At 48.1% G+C, this 17016-nt stretch overlaps 1 protein-coding gene across 4 annotated transcripts in view; it reads left to right on the forward strand.

Moving 5' to 3' along the window:
* Window positions 1-17016, forward strand: part of UFL1 (UFM1 specific ligase 1) — a 149236-nt gene that overhangs the window by 106157 nt on the left and 26063 nt on the right. For all 4 annotated transcript variants that reach the window (XM_033937241.1, XM_033937243.1, XM_033937240.1 and 1 more), the window contains 2 exons: window positions 2721-2843; window positions 11368-11488. In XM_033937241.1, coding sequence (XP_033793132.1) covers window positions 2721-2843; window positions 11368-11488 — 244 coding nt within the window. The remainder of the gene's footprint in view (window positions 1-2720; window positions 2844-11367; window positions 11489-17016) is intronic.

A 17016-nucleotide genomic window follows, 5' to 3' on the forward strand; every position in this document is an offset into this window, starting at 1 on the left:
TCTTTATTTCTGCCTTTCTTTCTCTCTCCCCCTGCCCCCCCTCTTTATTTTTTCCTTTCTTTCTCTCTCCCCCTAGCCCCCACAAAGCCATCGTGCCAATTTCTCCCTGCTCCTTCCCCGATGTCCTGAACTTCATCGGGCAGCAGCAACATTCACAATTCACTGCTGTTGCCCGCTTCAGGCCTTCCTCTCTGTCGGGTCCTGTCTTCATGAAAACAGGAAGTAGGCAGGACCCGGCAGAGAACAAGGCCTGAAGCCGGCAACAGCAGCGAATTGTAAACGCTGCTGCTGCCCGAAGAAGGTAATGGAGCACCGAGGCAGACCGCTTCTCCCCCCTCCCAGCCGAACCCCCGCTGACCCTCCTATCCCCCCCCCCGTGAACCTTTCCAACCCTCCCAGCGAGAGCAGCAAACCTCCTTCGCGGCTTTCTCCTCCCTCTGCCGCGTCACTGATGACGTCATCAGTGATGCGGCAGAGGGAGGAGAAAGCCGACGCTACTGGAGGGAGGTTTGCTGCTTTCGCTGGGAGGGTCGGAAAGGTTCACGGGGGGGAGAGATAGGAGGGTCAGCGGGGGTTCGGCTGGGAGGGGGGAGAAGCGGTCTGCCTCGGTGCTCCAAGGCCTGGCGCCATTACCTTTTTCGCCCCTCCCGCCCCCCCCCCCCCTTGGTACGCTACTGCTCTCCAGCTCTCCTTAGTTTGCCAGTTTTCTTTTTCGGCGACCGGCACGCTTTTAAAGTGCCGCGCATGCGCGGCTGCTCAAAGTTCAATCTTTTGCTCTGCTGCAACTTCCTGTTTCCGGTTGGGTCAGAGCAGAAGATTGAATACTGAGCAGCCGCGCGTGCGCGCGGCTCTTTTGAAAGCGTTCCGGTCGACGAAAAAGAAAGCCGGCAAACTAAGGTGAGGTGGAGAGAGGAAGCTGGTTAAACGATCGAGCCGACGTGCGGGTGGACGCTGCGGGGACCGCACGATCCTTTATGCCTCACTGCGGTGACAAGACCATTCACCGCTCCACGGGGCGGTGATGGCCTTGTCCCCATCCCCGCAGAGGCTGCTAATTTTCATTCCCCGTTTTTGGCATGTTATCCGCGGCTAAACCGCCACCGTGTCATTCTCTAATACATAACAAGAGTTACCTCTAGTCTCCCGTACGGGAAGGGGATGGGGAGATTGAATGGGGAGTGTGCTTGTAGTTTGTATGACAGTTTGTTTGGTTTGCGTAGTGTGGTATGATCTCTAAAACTGTTAATCACTAATCTCTAAATATGTTAGTTCTACTCAATTTGTAGCATTTTTTTATCATTGTAAACCGCATATAACTTCACGGTCTTGCGGTATATAAACTGTTATTGTTGTTATTATTGGTGTCTTCAGGACGGGGGGCTGTTGAGGATAGGATTTTTCTTTTAGAAAAATGGAAAATATAAGGGGCCAGCAGAATGACTCTTCTGTGGGAGGTATGACGGTGGGATGGCCTCATATGTGGGAGGTATTTCAAGTTTTTCTTTTGCATAGCGAGCCTGTTCTGCCGAGGGAGCCCACATTCTTCTGGCTCTGCACGAGTCCTGCTTTTGGGCCTATGTCCCGTAGGTGGTGTTGGGCTCATCATCTTTCGGTTTTATATACTGTCTCTTCCCAGCAATCAGACTACAAATCAGTCCACAAAGAAGTTTTAGACAAAGCCTACACGTTGTATATTGGGGTATAGTATTTGTGATCCAGTTTTTTTTAAACATTCTTTATTCATTTTAAATCATACAACAAGTGCACAAAAATACAACATAAGAACAATCATACATCACTTGTATATCTTTCATTAATATCATGAATACATAAATAAATAAATAACCCCCCTCCCCCTACCCACCATTTCATTATCATGAAACATTACATACCCCTACCACCCTCCCTCCCCCTTTATATAACTAAAATTTCATCAAAGGAAAACAAGGCCTATTCATTACAATATTTAACCAATGGCCCCCAAATCTTTATAAAATTATTATAATTACCTTTCTGCAAAGCAATTACTCTCTCCATCTTAAAAATATGAAACAAGGAATTCCACCAAATGTATAATTAAGATTGGTATAATTCTTCCAATTATTCATAATATGCTTAATAGCAACTCCCGTCATTATCATTAAAAGTTTGTTGTTATGTGATGATAATTGACTTTTTCTCCTCATAACATAGAAACATAAACATAGAAACATAGAAAAAGACGGCAGATAAGGGCCGCGGCCCATCTAGTCTGCCCACCCTAATGACCCTCCCCTATTTAACTCTGTGCAGAACAGTATCATAGGATAAAGCAACATGGTTTTCTAATAAACAATTTATTTGAGACCAAATTGAATTCCAAAAGTTCATAATGCAGGGACAATGAAAAAGTAGATGATCTAAAGTCCCCGCTTCTAGATTACAGTGCCAGCATCTATTAGATCTAGAGCTATCCAACTTCTGTAAACCAAAATGTCTACATCCAGGAAATCTGCTTGAAAAATTAACAAAATGTAACAGAATTATGGGGCCATTATTTGTTTTATATATGTTTTAAATTATTTATAAAGTTTTATGTACCAACTCCCTAGATGACTCATCCAGAGAGGTTTACAATTATATACTTAAGAATATAGATGAGTAAATCTAAAGAATTGAACATTTAAATCCGTTATATTTGTTTTACAATGGTGTGCTGATTTCAAAATGATTTCTTCCAGAGGGCAGTGGAAGTGTTAGAGGAGGTGGTTGTGGAAATGTCAGAGAGATCAAGATAAAAAAACCCAAGAAAAAAGGAAGAAAAGACGATGACAGTGAAGATGAGGCCCAGGCAGCTGTCACACGTTTGTAACTTTTATTTGATGTAACTTCCTGCTTCATAAGCTGATAAATCTGCATTTTAACCTTTTTCTTTATAGCTTGTTTGAAATGATTAGATGATGAAAATTAGGCTAGTCCAGCCTTGATAATTAGTGCTTTTCTGCACTAGATCAGATCTGCCTCCTATCAATATTTACATTTTGGGGGCTGTCTGATTTATAGTGGCTGGAAGCTAAGCAATCTGGCTCAGATCTGCCTTTTTCTTTAGGTTGTAAAGAGCAGGCATGTACTTCTTCTTTTTTTTTTTTTAATTCTTTATTCATTTTTACATAGTACAAGTGCAACATAAAAACACATTTGACCTTATACAACATTACTTGATTAACTTACATGTATCACATAAATATAAAGAAAATACCACCCCCAACCCTAATAATGCATATTTTGTATAGAGTTCATTATATTAATAATATTCCTAATTACAACTCTTACTACCAAATCTGAGATCCTTCCCCTCCCTCCCTATCTTTACCTATGTCCAACCCTAACACTCTGATCATATTCATATATTTATACATCAAACTATTTTCTAAAATATTACCCACCCATTCCCATCCCAATATTACAATTATTTTATCTTTGGGAAAATGTTCATTACTCATTACAAAAATCTGTTAATGTTCCCCACACCTCCTGAAATTTACCAAAATATCCTCTCTGTGTTGCTATTGTTCTTTCCATTTTGTATATAAATTTCTTTCTTGTCCAGCCTTCACTTTTAGTGTTATAATTGGACTCACTGAAACAACTAGTTTCTGGGCCCAAAATATCAGTCCGTGTATGGTATGCGTGTGCATATTTCCCGCAGATGCAGAGCATTAGTCAAAACTCAAGTCATGCTATAAGATTGCCACAAATCAAATCCTACTGTAGTCACCTTTCAGAAACAAGTTCATACACACTGTACTCAAGACTGTCATTGAGTAAACCTTAATCATGAGAATTGCTCAAGTGGTAGTTACCAAACATGCCTCTCTAATAGAAAAATTGATTTTAGGTCTCTCAGAGCCTGTATTAAATAGAATAGAAACTTTATTCAGTTCAAGATGCTCATGCTTTACTGTCTCACATTTTTCTCACTGCTACTGTTTCTTCCCCCCTCAAAAAAAAAAAATAAAAAAATTATTTGCTTCTTCTTTAGCACTCTCCAGACCAGTAGAGGTTAACTTTACGATTGGGTATATATCTAATCATGACCAGCAGGTGGAGACTGAAAACAAAACTTTGGGACAGTATATCCTAGCCCCTCCTCTCTATTTCCCTCAGTCTTCTTTCAGTCTCCAGCAGGTGTTGAGTGATCTGTACCCATCTCCCTTGGTAGGGCTGTTGGAATTTGTTTAGAGGTTTATTGTCCCTGTTTTTAGCCGGACGGAGCTTGGACGGACTCTGTTTGGGGGTTCGTCCGACCTCGGGGGTGTCAAACCCGGCGGGTCACGAGCGGGGTCCCTCCCCCCACTTCCTCCACCTCCCCATATTTTTTTAGAGGAGCCTCAGCAGTAAGCCTTGCCCCCTAAATCAAGCAAGGCATATTGCTTCGAGAGCCTGTGGAGTCTGTTCTGTAAAAAAAAAAAAAAAAAAAAAAAAAAAAATCCTGAGGTAGTGCTGGTCTGGAGGGTTGTATCCCTTTAAGAAAACTGTATTTTACTGTATTTTTTCAACTAACCGGCACTTTTTTACAGCTAGGTCGCGTATGGAGCAATGAGCACTTCTAAAGGGAAAAAGTGCTCATTGTGCTCCAGACGCGAGGCACTCGCGGCCGGCCTGTGCAAGCGGTGTTCAGGCCGGTGCGGTGGAGGAGCTCCGTCGGCAGCGGCTGCAGGCGCCCAGAGCTCCCCGCCGATGGTGCCTCGCGAGTCGGCAGGGAACAGTGGAGAAGCCCGGTCTTCTCCGTCCGCCCACGGAGGGATTCCCCGAGCCGCCGACGGTCGGGTTTTAGAGGATTCCCTCTCAGCTGATATTTTGACAGCTGATGCCGGCTTGCCTGTTTTAGCGGCTGAGACTATTCAGGTCTCTCAGCCGCTGCAGGCTATGGAGGGAGCTGTTTTGGCGGGAAAGACGCCATCTTCTCTGTCTGGCCCCTCCATTTTGTCTTCCACCTCAGGTGACCTTCCCCCTGTTTTGGCTAAGCAGGGGCAGGTTTCTGCTGGGTCCCCTGCTGTGGCAGGGAGTCCCTTGGGACCCTCGGGGGGTTTTTCCCCTGATTTTTTCTTTTCATTATGCAAAGCCTATTTTCAGGCGGCTGGGGGTCCCGGTTGCGCCCAGGGGGTCTCGGGGGGTGGGGTTTCCTCCGCGCTCCCTGCGGCTTTGCCTCTCTCGTCTGACGTGACGTCCCCTCCGCCGCCTCTCTTGTCCAAGCGTCCGCGGGTGTCGTGGGACGAGGATTTGTGGTCGGAGGAACGTGTCGGTCTGGAGGAGGACCTGGACCCTTCTGAGGAATTCCAGGACCCTCTGGAGGGGACGGAAGCTGGCGGCGGGTTGTCGGGTTTCCCGTTCTCCAGTGACGAGGCGTCCGTGGTGCGCCTTTTTCAGAGAGATGAGCTGCCTGACCTTATTCAACAGGTTTCTTCGGCTTTGCGTTTTGAGGACGCGCCGCCGGAGACTCCGCGTGTGGGGGACCCTCTGTTACGAGGGATCCGTTCCGTTTCCCGCTCTTTTCCTATGCATCAGGATATTCGGGATATTATTCTTGAGCAGTGGAAAACGCCGGAGACGCCGTTTCGGCTGGCGCGCAGCATGGCTCGCCTGTATCCCATTCCTGAAGGGGATCGGGCTACGTTAGCTTCGCCAGTCGTGGATGCGGTGGTCTCGGCTATTTCCAAGCGGCATACCGTGCCTGTTGAGGGCGGTTCTGCCTTGCGGGACTCTGAGGAGCGCAAATTGGAGACCATCCTTAAGCAAAATTTTCAAGTCTCTGCCTTTGGGGTCCAGGCGGCTATTTGTGGGGGACTGGTCGCTCGCGCCGTGTTTCGGTGGGCGGAGCGGGTCTTGGATCGAGAGTCTGACGACTGGTCTCTGGTGGATCAGGAGGTAGCGAAGATTGAGATGGCTGCCTCATTCCTCTCGGATGCTCTGTATGACTTGGTGCGGATCTCGGCTAAGTCCATGGCTTTTGGCGTGGCCGCAAGGCGTGTGTTGTGGCTGCGCGCTTGGGCGGCGGATGCTGCGTCCAAAGCTAAGCTTACTAAATTTCCCTTTCGGGGGTCGTTTTTATTTGGAGAGGACTTGGATAAGTTGATTCAGACTCTGTCGGACTCGAAAGTTCCCCGTTTGCCGGAGGACCGTGCCCGCCCGGCGTCTCGGGGTGGTGCGGCCCGGGGGCGTTTGCGGGAATTTCGCAAGTATCGCCCTGGGCGTGGGGCTGCTTCTTTCCAGTCTCCGGGGTTTTCCCGGGGTCGGTTCTTCCAGCGCATGCAGCCCTTTCGGGGGGCCCGTCGGGGGGCAGGGAACCCCTCCGCCGGTTCCCCCGCTTCCCGTCCTGCACAATGACGCCTTGCCGGCGCCCCCCTTGGTTCCGGTGGGGGCCCGGCTGCGCGACTTTTTTCCAAAATGGGCCGAGATCACGTCCGATCAGTGGGTCCTGGAGGTGGTAAGGGACGGTTATGCCCTGGAGTTCGCCCGCTCTCTGCCGGATTTTTTCCTCGCTTCTCCGTGTCAGACTCCGGGGAAGACGCAGGCTTTTCGCCAGACCCTTCAGCGCTTGCTAGATCTCAGGGCAGTAGTTCCAGTGCCCCCCCCGGAGTGGGGCACGGGCAGGTACTCCATTTACTTTGTGGTGCCCAAGAAGGAGGGGACTTTTCGGCCCATCCTCGATTTGAAAGGGGTCAACAGGGCTCTCAAGGTTCCCTCTTTCCGTATGGAAACGCTGCGGTCGGTCATTCTGGCGGTTCAGCCGGGGGAGTTTCTCACTTCTCTCGATCTGACGGAGGCCTACTTGCATGTTCCTATTCGGACCTCTCATCAGCGTTTCCTGCGCTTTGCGATCTTGGGTCGGCACTATCAGTTCTGTGCGCTTCCCTTTGGGCTGGCCACGGCTCCCCGGACGTTCACCAAGGTGATGGTGGTCGTCGCGGCAGCCTTGCGGTCGGAGGGCATTCTGGTACACCCCTACCTGGACGACTGGTTAATTCGGGCCAAGTCGTTGCAGGAAAGCTCCCGGGTTACGGCTCGGGTGGTGGAGTTTCTCCGGTCGCTGGGCTGGGTGGTCAACCTTTCCAAGAGTCGGTTGGTTCCGGCTCAGCGTCTGGAGTACCTCGGGGTGCTGTTCGACACCTCCTTGGGGAAGGTCTTCCTCCCAGAGGCCCGGGTGAGCAAATTGCAGTCTCAGATTCGCCTGCTTTTGGCGTCCCGGTGTCCTCGGGCGCGAGATTTCCTCCAGGTCCTGGGGTCGATGGCGGCGTCCCTGGACGTGGTGAGGTGGGCGCGGGCCCACATGCGTCCTCTCCAGTATGCTCTGCTCCGGAGGTGGTCTCCCCAGAGGCACGGGATGGATGTTCCGGTTCCCCTGCGAGGCTTGGCGCGCTGCAGTCTGCGTTGGTGGCTCCGGACCCCTCACCTAGTTCAGGGGGTGGGTCTGGATCTTCCGCAGTGGACGGTGCTCCTTACGGATGCGAGTCTCCTGGGTTGGGGGGCCCAGTGTCTGGGTCACTCAGCTCAGGGAACCTGGTCCACGGAGGAGGCCTCCTGGTCGATCAACGTGTTGGAGACCAGGGCGGTCCGGCTGGCGCTGTTGGCTTTCCACTCCCTTTTGTTGGGCAAGTCGGTCAGAGTCCTGTCGGACAATGCCACGGCGGTGGCTTATGTCAATCGTCAGGGGGGCACCAAGAGCACTCTGGTGGCGCAGGAGGCGGCTCGGCTCATGGTTTGGGCGGAGTCGCATCTTCTGGACCTCTCGGCCTCTCACATTGCCGGGGTAGAAAACGTTCAGGCGGACTTCCTCAGTCGTCACTTCTTGGATCCGGGAGAGTGGTGTCTCGGCGCCGAGGCGTTTCAGTTGCTAGTGCGTGCTTGGGGGCAGCCCCTGATGGATCTGATGGCTACAAGTGGCAACGCCAAAGTACCCCGCTTCTTCAGTCGTCGCAGGGACGGTCTGGCCGAGGGTCTGGATGCTCTGGTCCAACCGTGGCCAACGGAGGGGCTGTTGTATGTGTTCCCTCCTTGGCCATTAGTGGGCAGAGTACTGCTTCGCATTGATCGCCATCCGGGGCTGGTGGTCTTGGTGGCTCCGGATTGGCCTCGTCGTCCGTGGTATGCGGATCTGGTGAGGCATCTGGTGGCGGATCCTCTTCCTCTGCCTCTCGAGTGCGATCTTCTGACGCAGGGTCCCATTCCCATGTTCGACCCGTCTCCCTTTTGTCTTACGGCTTGGCTCTTGAAAGGGGCCGCCTGAGTAAGAAGGGATATTCCGACAAGGTGATCTCTACACTTTTGGGGTCCCGGAGGCTTTCTACCTCTCGGGCTTATGTACGGGTTTGGCGTCTTTTTGAGGAATGGTGCCGAGCGCGGGGAGTGGTCTCCTTTCGCGCTTCTCTGCCTAACATTCTAGAGTTTTTGCAGGATGGCCTGGATAGGGGCCTGGCCTGGTCTTCTCTTCGGGTTCATCTGGCGGCCCTGTCGGCTTTTCGGGGGCTGGTGACAGGTCAGCGTTTGTCAGCCATTCCTGATGTGATTCGCTTTCTTAGGGCGGCCAAGTTGATCAGGCCTCCCATTAGGTCCTCGATTCCCTCTTGGGATCTCAATCTGGATCTCTCTGTTCTAGTGCGCCCTCCTTTCGAGCCGTTGGATGGCTGTTCGTTGAAGGACCTTACGCTGAAGTCGGTCTTTTTGGTGGCCATTACTTCCGCTAGACGGGTGTCTGAGCTACAGGCTTTCTCTTGTAGGGCTCCCTTCCTGGAGTTTTCGAAGGAGCGGGTTGTTTTGCGGCCTGTTCCTTCCTTTCTGCCGAAGGTAGTTTCTCCTTTTCATGTCAATCAATCGGTGGTCCTCCCGGTCTTGGGTAGTCGGGAGGGTTCTTCTGAGCAACGACAGCTGCGCAAGTTGGATGTCGGTCGGGTCCTCCATGCTTATGTGCAGCGGACCTGGGATTTTCGGAGCTCCGATCATCTCTTTGTGCTTCTGGCGGGTCCTCGTCGGGGGGCTGGCGCTTCTAAGGCTACTATTGCGCGTTGGATCAAGGAGATGATTGCTTCCGCTTATCTTCTGAGTCAGAAGCCGGTTCCGGAGTTTCTCAAGGCTCATTCCACTAGGGGTCAGGCGGCTTCTTGGGCTGAGTCGTCGCTCGTGCCTCCGGTGGATATTTGTAAGGCTGCGGTTTGGTCCTCCTTGCATTCATTTGTTCGGCATTATCGGGTAGATGTTCAGGCGCGTCGGGACGCGGTGTTCGGTGAGCGTGTTCTGGTATCGGCCCTTCGGGGGTCCCGCCCGTGAGAGGGACTGCTTTGGTACGTCCCAATCGTAAAGTTAACCTCTACTGGTCTGGAGAGTGCTAAAGAAGGAGAAATTAGGTTCTTACCTGCTAATTTACTTTCTTTTAGCTTCTCCAGACCAGTAGAGGTCCCCACCCTGTCTGTTGTTGTTGTTGTTGTTGGGGCTGTTGCGCGGGCAGTTTTTGGTTTTTGCTGCGGGTTCTAGTATTTTTCTAGGGCCGGGGAGAATTGAAGAACAGCGGCTGTGGCTCGGCTGGCTTAGCTGGCGAGCTGTGGGGACCTTCTTCCTTCGGGAATTTCTCCTCTGCATTTTCCAACAGCATTTTTGGGTATGTTATTTGTTACTCCTTTCGGAGTATTGTTTTTTTCTCTCTGTTGTTTTCCAGTTCTTGGTTCTGCTTGGCTATTCGGCAGACTGAGGGAAATAGAGAGGAGGGGCTAGGATATACTGTCCCAAAGTTTTGTTTTCAGTCTCCACCTGCTGGTCATGATTAGATATATACCCAATCGTAAAGTTAACCTCTACTGGTCTGGAGAAGCTAAAAGAAAGTAAATTAGCAGGTAAGAACCTAATTTCTCCTTTACGTCAGTCTGCCTTAAGTCCCAGACTTGTGTCTTTCAACAAGCACCTGGCATCTTAGGATCTCCACACCTTATCACTGACTAGAGAATAACACAGAGACAAATTTTTCCCGCAGGAACTCAATTTCCCCGTCCCCGTGAGTTTTGTCATTGTCCTTGTCCCATTCCTGTAAGCTCTGCCTTAACCGAACAAGCCTTGAACACATATGATTTTAAAGTGTTTGAGGCTTGTGCAGATGAGGACAAAGTGTACAGGAATGGGGCAGGGACAGGAAAAGAACTCGCCAGGACAGTATGGGAAAACGAGTTCCCGCAGGGACAAGGAAAAATTTGTCCTTGTGTCATTCTCTATCACTGACAAGCATAGGGTAGTCTGAAATCCTCAACAGAAATAATATATTTTGTTTAAAGATCAAAACCCATTGAATGTGACATAGATGATGCAATAATAAAGGAAATCGGGGGGGGGGGGCTGTACTACTCTTGACTAGATCACACACATTATAGATCATCCACCTTTCATTGATTAACATCTGTATTGCCCACCTGTCAGCACACCCCTATCCACTACATACCCTTCTCTCTTCAATCACCATACACTCCTGTTTGAGCTACACACTCTATGCCTCTTTCAAGCCATGCACAGACCACATACACCACCTCTGACCCTCAAATGATCTCTCACACACCATATAGCACCCATTCCTCAAAACATGCTCCACATCACCCCTCACCCACCATAAAACCCACACACTACACCTCTCCCTCCGTATTCGCTGTGATAGGAGATTAACAGAACCGCAAATACAGAAAACCCGTGAATAACTTTTTCATATGTTATTCGCTGTTTTCCATTAAAAACCATTGTGAATATAGTGAAACCGTGAATAACATGGTGGGAGACCTGGTCTGTTCCTGAAGGAGAGGCAAAACATGGTGAAGAAAATGCTGGGAATCAGCGATTTTTTTTTCTGTAAAAGCTTGGAATCAGCGATTTCTCTATGCAAGCTGATGTAATTTGGGGGAAGAAGCCAGCAAACTAAAAACCGTGAATAATCAAAACCGCAAATGCTGAAACCGCGAATACGGAGGGAGAAGTATATATCTCTTTTGGCATATATCACTCACTGCTTCCACCCCAGCCTTCACCCAGCAACGCATGTAGTATGTATATGCGTCTGTGTGTGTGTAGATATATTATATATATGGATACATACATACTGGAAAGCATAGAGAATGTACTGTATTAATGACACCATTTTAACTTTACCTGTGTGTACTGTGTTGCTACAGCACACCTGAAGAGTAGTTGAATTGGAATGGCTTCTCCAGTGTGCATGTGTGATAAGAATCCCTTAGGGCTGTAATAACTCAAACTCCCACATCTTCACACTTTTTTCTCAGAATCTGAAAACCTCTATGGGCTTTAAAAAGTCATTGCCTTCCATCAGACTTAAAGCTGCAATGTTTCTGGCCATTACAGGTAAAAACAAGCAGCAAGAAATCCCCTTTCTTTCACAAGAAGAGATTAAGGATGTTCTAAGGAAGCAGATTCAGGATTGTCCAGAGGAGCTTCTTACAGAACTTGCAGAATATTTAATAAGGTGAGGGGAGAGGGACATAGCGAATGTATTTAATTACTGCAAATTAATCATCAGGTGTGCTCTACCATGAACCCTAGTTAATAAATTCTATCCTACATTAATTACTGGAACAAAAGGAAAAAAAAGATTTTTGAGAGCTTATTGTAAACACATTAGTAATCTCCTGCAGTAGCAATTGTTTCTGATATTACTGGACTCTTTGCATTTCCCAGGTGATTTCTGGGAACTTTTATACTTTCAGCCAAATTTTTAGGTGCCATCGACTCATGTTTGAGTCCTAGTGACTTGATAATCATCATCAAGTTTTCGTGGCAGAATACAAGATTGTCGGGCCTTCTGCGCAGTATAAATTTAATGTTGCCATTGTCGCTTCAAACACAATCCTCCAGCTCTAACACTGCCCATCTACTACCCAGATGGTTGGTACATCATTAGTCTGACATCTCTGCTGTAACCTGACCACCTTGCGAGGCCCTGCTGGTAATAAAACTACCGACAATATGCGCAGGCCCCAGTGGCATGACAAGCCCATGTACCATGACTGGCACCATGTACTACTAGGCACCTCAATTTAGGGGTCTATCTTCAAAGTTAAAGCACACCTAAATTTTGGTTAATATTGATTCTCTCAAATTTAGGTACCTCAGCTGTATAAAGAGGTGCTGAATTCCTAACTTCTATCCCTGGTTATATGTATGTGTTCTAATTTCTTGCTGTGATGTGTTTTGTATATTCATGGATGATGGATTTTTTGACTTTGCTTTGGGTAGCCTTAATATGAATATGAAAGGTGATTAACAAATCATTAGATTAAAATTTATTGACCATCCATGTTAAAAATGTATGAAGTCCTGTTTCTCTTTGGAAAATCTTATGAATGAATGCATGCCCCATAGGATCCCCTACTTGCAAGATGCTGGCTTATCCTAGGATAAATAGGCAGCATATTCTCAAATATGGGTGACGTCATCCACGAAGCCAGGTACGGACAGTGGTAAAAGTGTATTGCCACTTTAAGTTTTTAGAAACTTCACGACTGCCTTCACCATGCATGCACGAGTGCCTTCCCGCATGACATCAGCTTGCAGTACCTCAGTTCTTCGTTTTCCCCAGAATGAAGAAGTGCTTTTTTTCTGGACTCTGTCCAACACGCGTTACCTTCCTGTCAACATACTACTTTTGGCGTTTTGCCACCTTTTATTATTTTCTTATTAATCATCTTTTTTCTGTTAAAAAAAAAAAAAAGATCTATTTCCCTTTTTTCTTTCTACCTCAGTAGGGCCTTTTGGCTCTCTTTTTTTTCTACCTCGGCGGTTTTTTCCCTCTTTTGTAAACATTGAGTTTAACGTGGTGTCGGTGCCCTATCTCAGTCACTGACCCGCATTGTTGGTGGTTGCAGTGTTTGGGCCCTGAGCATTGGGCAGATACCAGCACTCATTTTTCTACCTTACAAAAACACTTATTGAAGGCTTTTCGTTTTCAGGAGGAAAAGTTGTTCTGCTCAACAAGGGACTCTGGAGATAGATCCGAGCCTTTGGTACTGGTGGCACCGGCATCAACATTGAATATCATTCCTGCATTGGGGAAGCCTGCTAAGAAGCCATCCTTTTCCCAGCAAGCATTGCAGGCCTCTACAGCATAGAGTCTCTCGATGCAAGCCAATTGATCCTTTAAAAATCCTCCAGTTCCAGAGTTTATGCTTCTTCACCACCAGGACGTGAGGGTCGTACTATGGATAAATTTTGTCGCTGTTTTTACCAAAATTCCATGTTAGCTAACAGAGTTCTTAATTACAACTTCTATATGTCTTTTTACCTTAAACATCTTGTAAAGAAGTTGGCTTATTTTGAGCAACATATTCCCTCAGACCGTCCTGTAGATTTTCAGCAGACTTCTCAGTCTACTTCAAACAAGAAAATATATGGCAAGAACGACATTTGATGCTTTTGAACTCACATCTAGAGCATCTAATATGTCTGTTGCTATGAGACACCTTGCCTGGCTGCGAGTTACCAACATGGGCATTAATCTTCAAGACCACTTAGCAAACATCCCATGTCTCAGTGAAGAATTCTTTTGTGACAGGATAGAGGCAGCTACTCAAAAGCTACTCAGTATATGCAGAATTGGAACTCTTTAAATAGCTCTAAGATTAAGAGCCAACAATCTAAGCCTGCTGCAAAACCTACTTCTTATTCATACAAGAGAAAGTATCCAGGCACATCCTCTTCTACAAAGCCTCTACCATAGAAGAGACATAAACAACAGAGACCTCAGTTTTCGGCTCCTCAAAAGCCAGCTCAGTCTCTTTGAAGTGCTTCTTCCTCTTATTTTATGTCATTGTTGGATTATCTTCTCCATGTTTCCAATTCTGGGCTGAAAACCACTTCGGTCAGAGTTCACTTCAGTGCTATTAATGCTTTTCATGTTCCTGTCAAAAATAATCCTCTGGCCACTCATCTGCTGGTTTCCAGGTTTATGAAAGGTCTTTTCAACCACAAATCTTCGCTCAAGCCACTCTGATTGTCTAGAATCTTAATGTAGTCCTTGCCAGTTTGATGAAACTACCATTTGAGCCACTGGCTTCTATACATCTTAAGTTTCTCACTAGAGAGTTGCGCGGGGACAGAAATCCCACCCGTTCCCACCTGTCCCCGCCAAAGTCCCACCCGTTCCCGTGAGGACTCCCACCCGTCCCCGCGAGGAATCCCTCCGTCCCCGTGAGGAATCCCCTCCGTCCCCACGAGGAATCCCCTATGTCCCCGCCCGTCCCTATAAACTTCAGAAATAGTTATTTCAGTTAATTATGCTACTGAATTAAAGGCTTTGGTAGAAACCCATTTACAAATAAGCAAAAAGACTTTATTAATTGGGAAATATTAATTGGGAAGAATACATACTTTGTAAACGGGTTTCTACCAGAGCCTCTAATGTTTATAAATTTTTATCAACACAACTAATATACTACTTTATCCTGAAGCAAAAAAAAAAAAGAATTTTTTTCCTACCTTTGTTGCCTGGTTTCTGCTTTCCTCATGTTCTCCATCCACTGTCTCTCTTCTCTCTGCGTCTTCCATTTGCTCTGTTACTGTGCCTCTCCCTTTCTCCCCCTTCCAAATTGGTCTGGCACCCATCTTCTTCCCTCCGCTCCCCCCATAGTCTGGCATCTCTGTCTTCTTCCCTGCCAGCGTCTTCTCCCCACTCTCTCTTCCCCATTTCCTTTCAGCGTCCTTCTCCCCCCCCCATCTTCCCCATGTCCTGTCAGTGTCCTTCTCTCCCCTCTGTCTTTCACATGTGCTTTCAGTGTCGTTCTCCCCCCTCTGACTTCCCCATGTCCTTTCAGCGTCCTTCTCCCCCTCTCTTCCCCATGTGCTTTCAGCGTCCTTCTCCCCCCATCTTCCCCATGTCCTGTCAGCGTCCTTCTCCCCCCTCTGTCTTCCACATGTGCTTTCAGTGTCCTTCTCCCCCCTCTGTCTTCCCCATGTCCTTTCAGCGTCCTTCTCCCCCCCCACCCCCATCTTCCCCATGGCCTTTCAGCGTCTTTTCCTCTCCACTCCACCTTTCCTCCCTTTCTCTCTCCCTGCCCCCTTACCTTCGTGGTGCTTCCCCGCCCGAGCGACAACAGAACAGGCCCGGTCCGACAAACCTCCCTGCCCTTAACCACGGATCTAAATTACCTTCTTACAGCTGCTGTAAGAAGGTAATTTAGATTCGCGGCTACAGGGCAGGGAGGTTTGTCGGACCGGGGCTGTTGTCGGTCGGTCGGGGAAGCGCCACAAAAGTAAGGGGACCTGGCCAGCTATGCTGCACCTGGGGCGGACTGCCCCCCTCCCTTGGTACGCCACTCGAGCCGCGAGGCTACTGTCCTTCTCCTTACCTGCCCTGCCTGCAGCACAGAGCCGAACGGAAGTCTTCCCGACGTCAGCGCTGACATCGGGAAGACTTCCGTTTGGCTCTGTGCTGCAAGCAGAGCAGGTAGGGAGAAGAAGAGCCGCGCGACTGAGTACATCCAACCCCGCAGGAACCCCACGACCCTCGGAGGCGTCCCCACGGGATCCCCGCGACACTAGGGGGTGTCCCCACGGGATCCCCGTGACCCGAAGGGGGAACCCGCAAGATGCCCGTGGGTCCCGCGGGATTCCCGTCATCCCCATTCCCGTGCAGCTCTCTATTTCTCACTTGAAAAGTGGTAGTCTTGATTTCTGTCACTTCCACCCGTAGAGTGAGTGAGCTTCAAGCATTGGTTTCTGACCCACCATATACAGTTTTTCATCATGACAAAGTGGTTCTCCGGACCCATCCTAAATTCTTTCCAAAAGTAGTCATGGAATTTCACCTGAATCAGTCCATTGTGCTTTTTCTTTCCAAAACCTTATTCTCATCCTGGAGAAACAGCTCTTTATACATTGGACTGTAAGCGTGCCTTGCCTTATTACATAGAAAGGACCAAGCCACACAGGACTTCACCTCAACTGTTCATCTCTTTTGATCCTAACAGATTGGGCTGGTCTGTAACCAAAAAAACTATTTCCACATGGCTAGCGGCCTGTATGTCCTTCTAATATGCTAAGGCTGGGCTGCAGCTCGAGGAACACGTTACAGCACACAAAGTCTGAGCTTTGGCAGTATCAGTAGCTTTCTTACATTCAACTCCCATTGATGAAATTTGCAAAGCAGCTACTTGGTCTTCAATTTACATATTCACATCTCACTACTGTCTAGAATCCTATTCCAGGTGAGGTGGTCATTTCAACCCAGCAGTATTACAGAATTTATTTTCTTCTTAATGGCCAACTCTCCCTCCATCCCATTATATTCAGCTAGGGAGTCCCACATAGGAAAATATGCTGCATGCTTGTCCTAGGATAAAGAACAGTTTCTTAATGTAACAGATGTTATCCGGGGACAGCAAATCCCTCCCACCTTCCCTGGTTGGCTTAGCTTGCTTATGGAACTGAGGTACTGCGAGCTGACGTCGGGAGGGAATGCACTCGCGCATGTGCGATGCAGGCAGTCACGAAGTTTCTATAAACTTAAAGTGGCAATACACTTTTACCACTGTCAATTCCGGGCTCCAAGGATGACGTCACCCACATGTAAGACTATCTACTTGCTGTCCCCAGATAACACCTGCTACGGTAAGTAACTACTGTATGCTTTATGGCACACCCATTTCATATGCACTCCAGAGACTTGCATTTCTTGCAACTGGAGCAATGTTCAAACTGTATGTGCCTCAAAATAAAAGCGCAGGTGTAGTAAAGAGGATGTCATGAACAGTGTGCTACAAATAGCTTGGAGAGGATTAATCAAATGTTCCATCACATAACCACTCTGAATGGTTTAATACATGAGATCTAAAGCAATATGTCTGTAGCTATTAAAGATGAGTACCTGAATCCTCTGTGTACCACTAGGAGATAGTCCATGTTCTACCTCTGCTATACAAGATCTATGAATCTCCTAACACTTATCTACTTATCATTGTGTTGCTAGTTCAAGTACTCAGTGCAATGATTGAAGTAGGA

The sequence above is a fragment of the Geotrypetes seraphini genome, chromosome 3 (assembly GCF_902459505.1).
Source record: "Geotrypetes seraphini chromosome 3, aGeoSer1.1, whole genome shotgun sequence".
Taxonomy (NCBI): domain Eukaryota; kingdom Metazoa; phylum Chordata; class Amphibia; order Gymnophiona; family Dermophiidae; genus Geotrypetes; species Geotrypetes seraphini.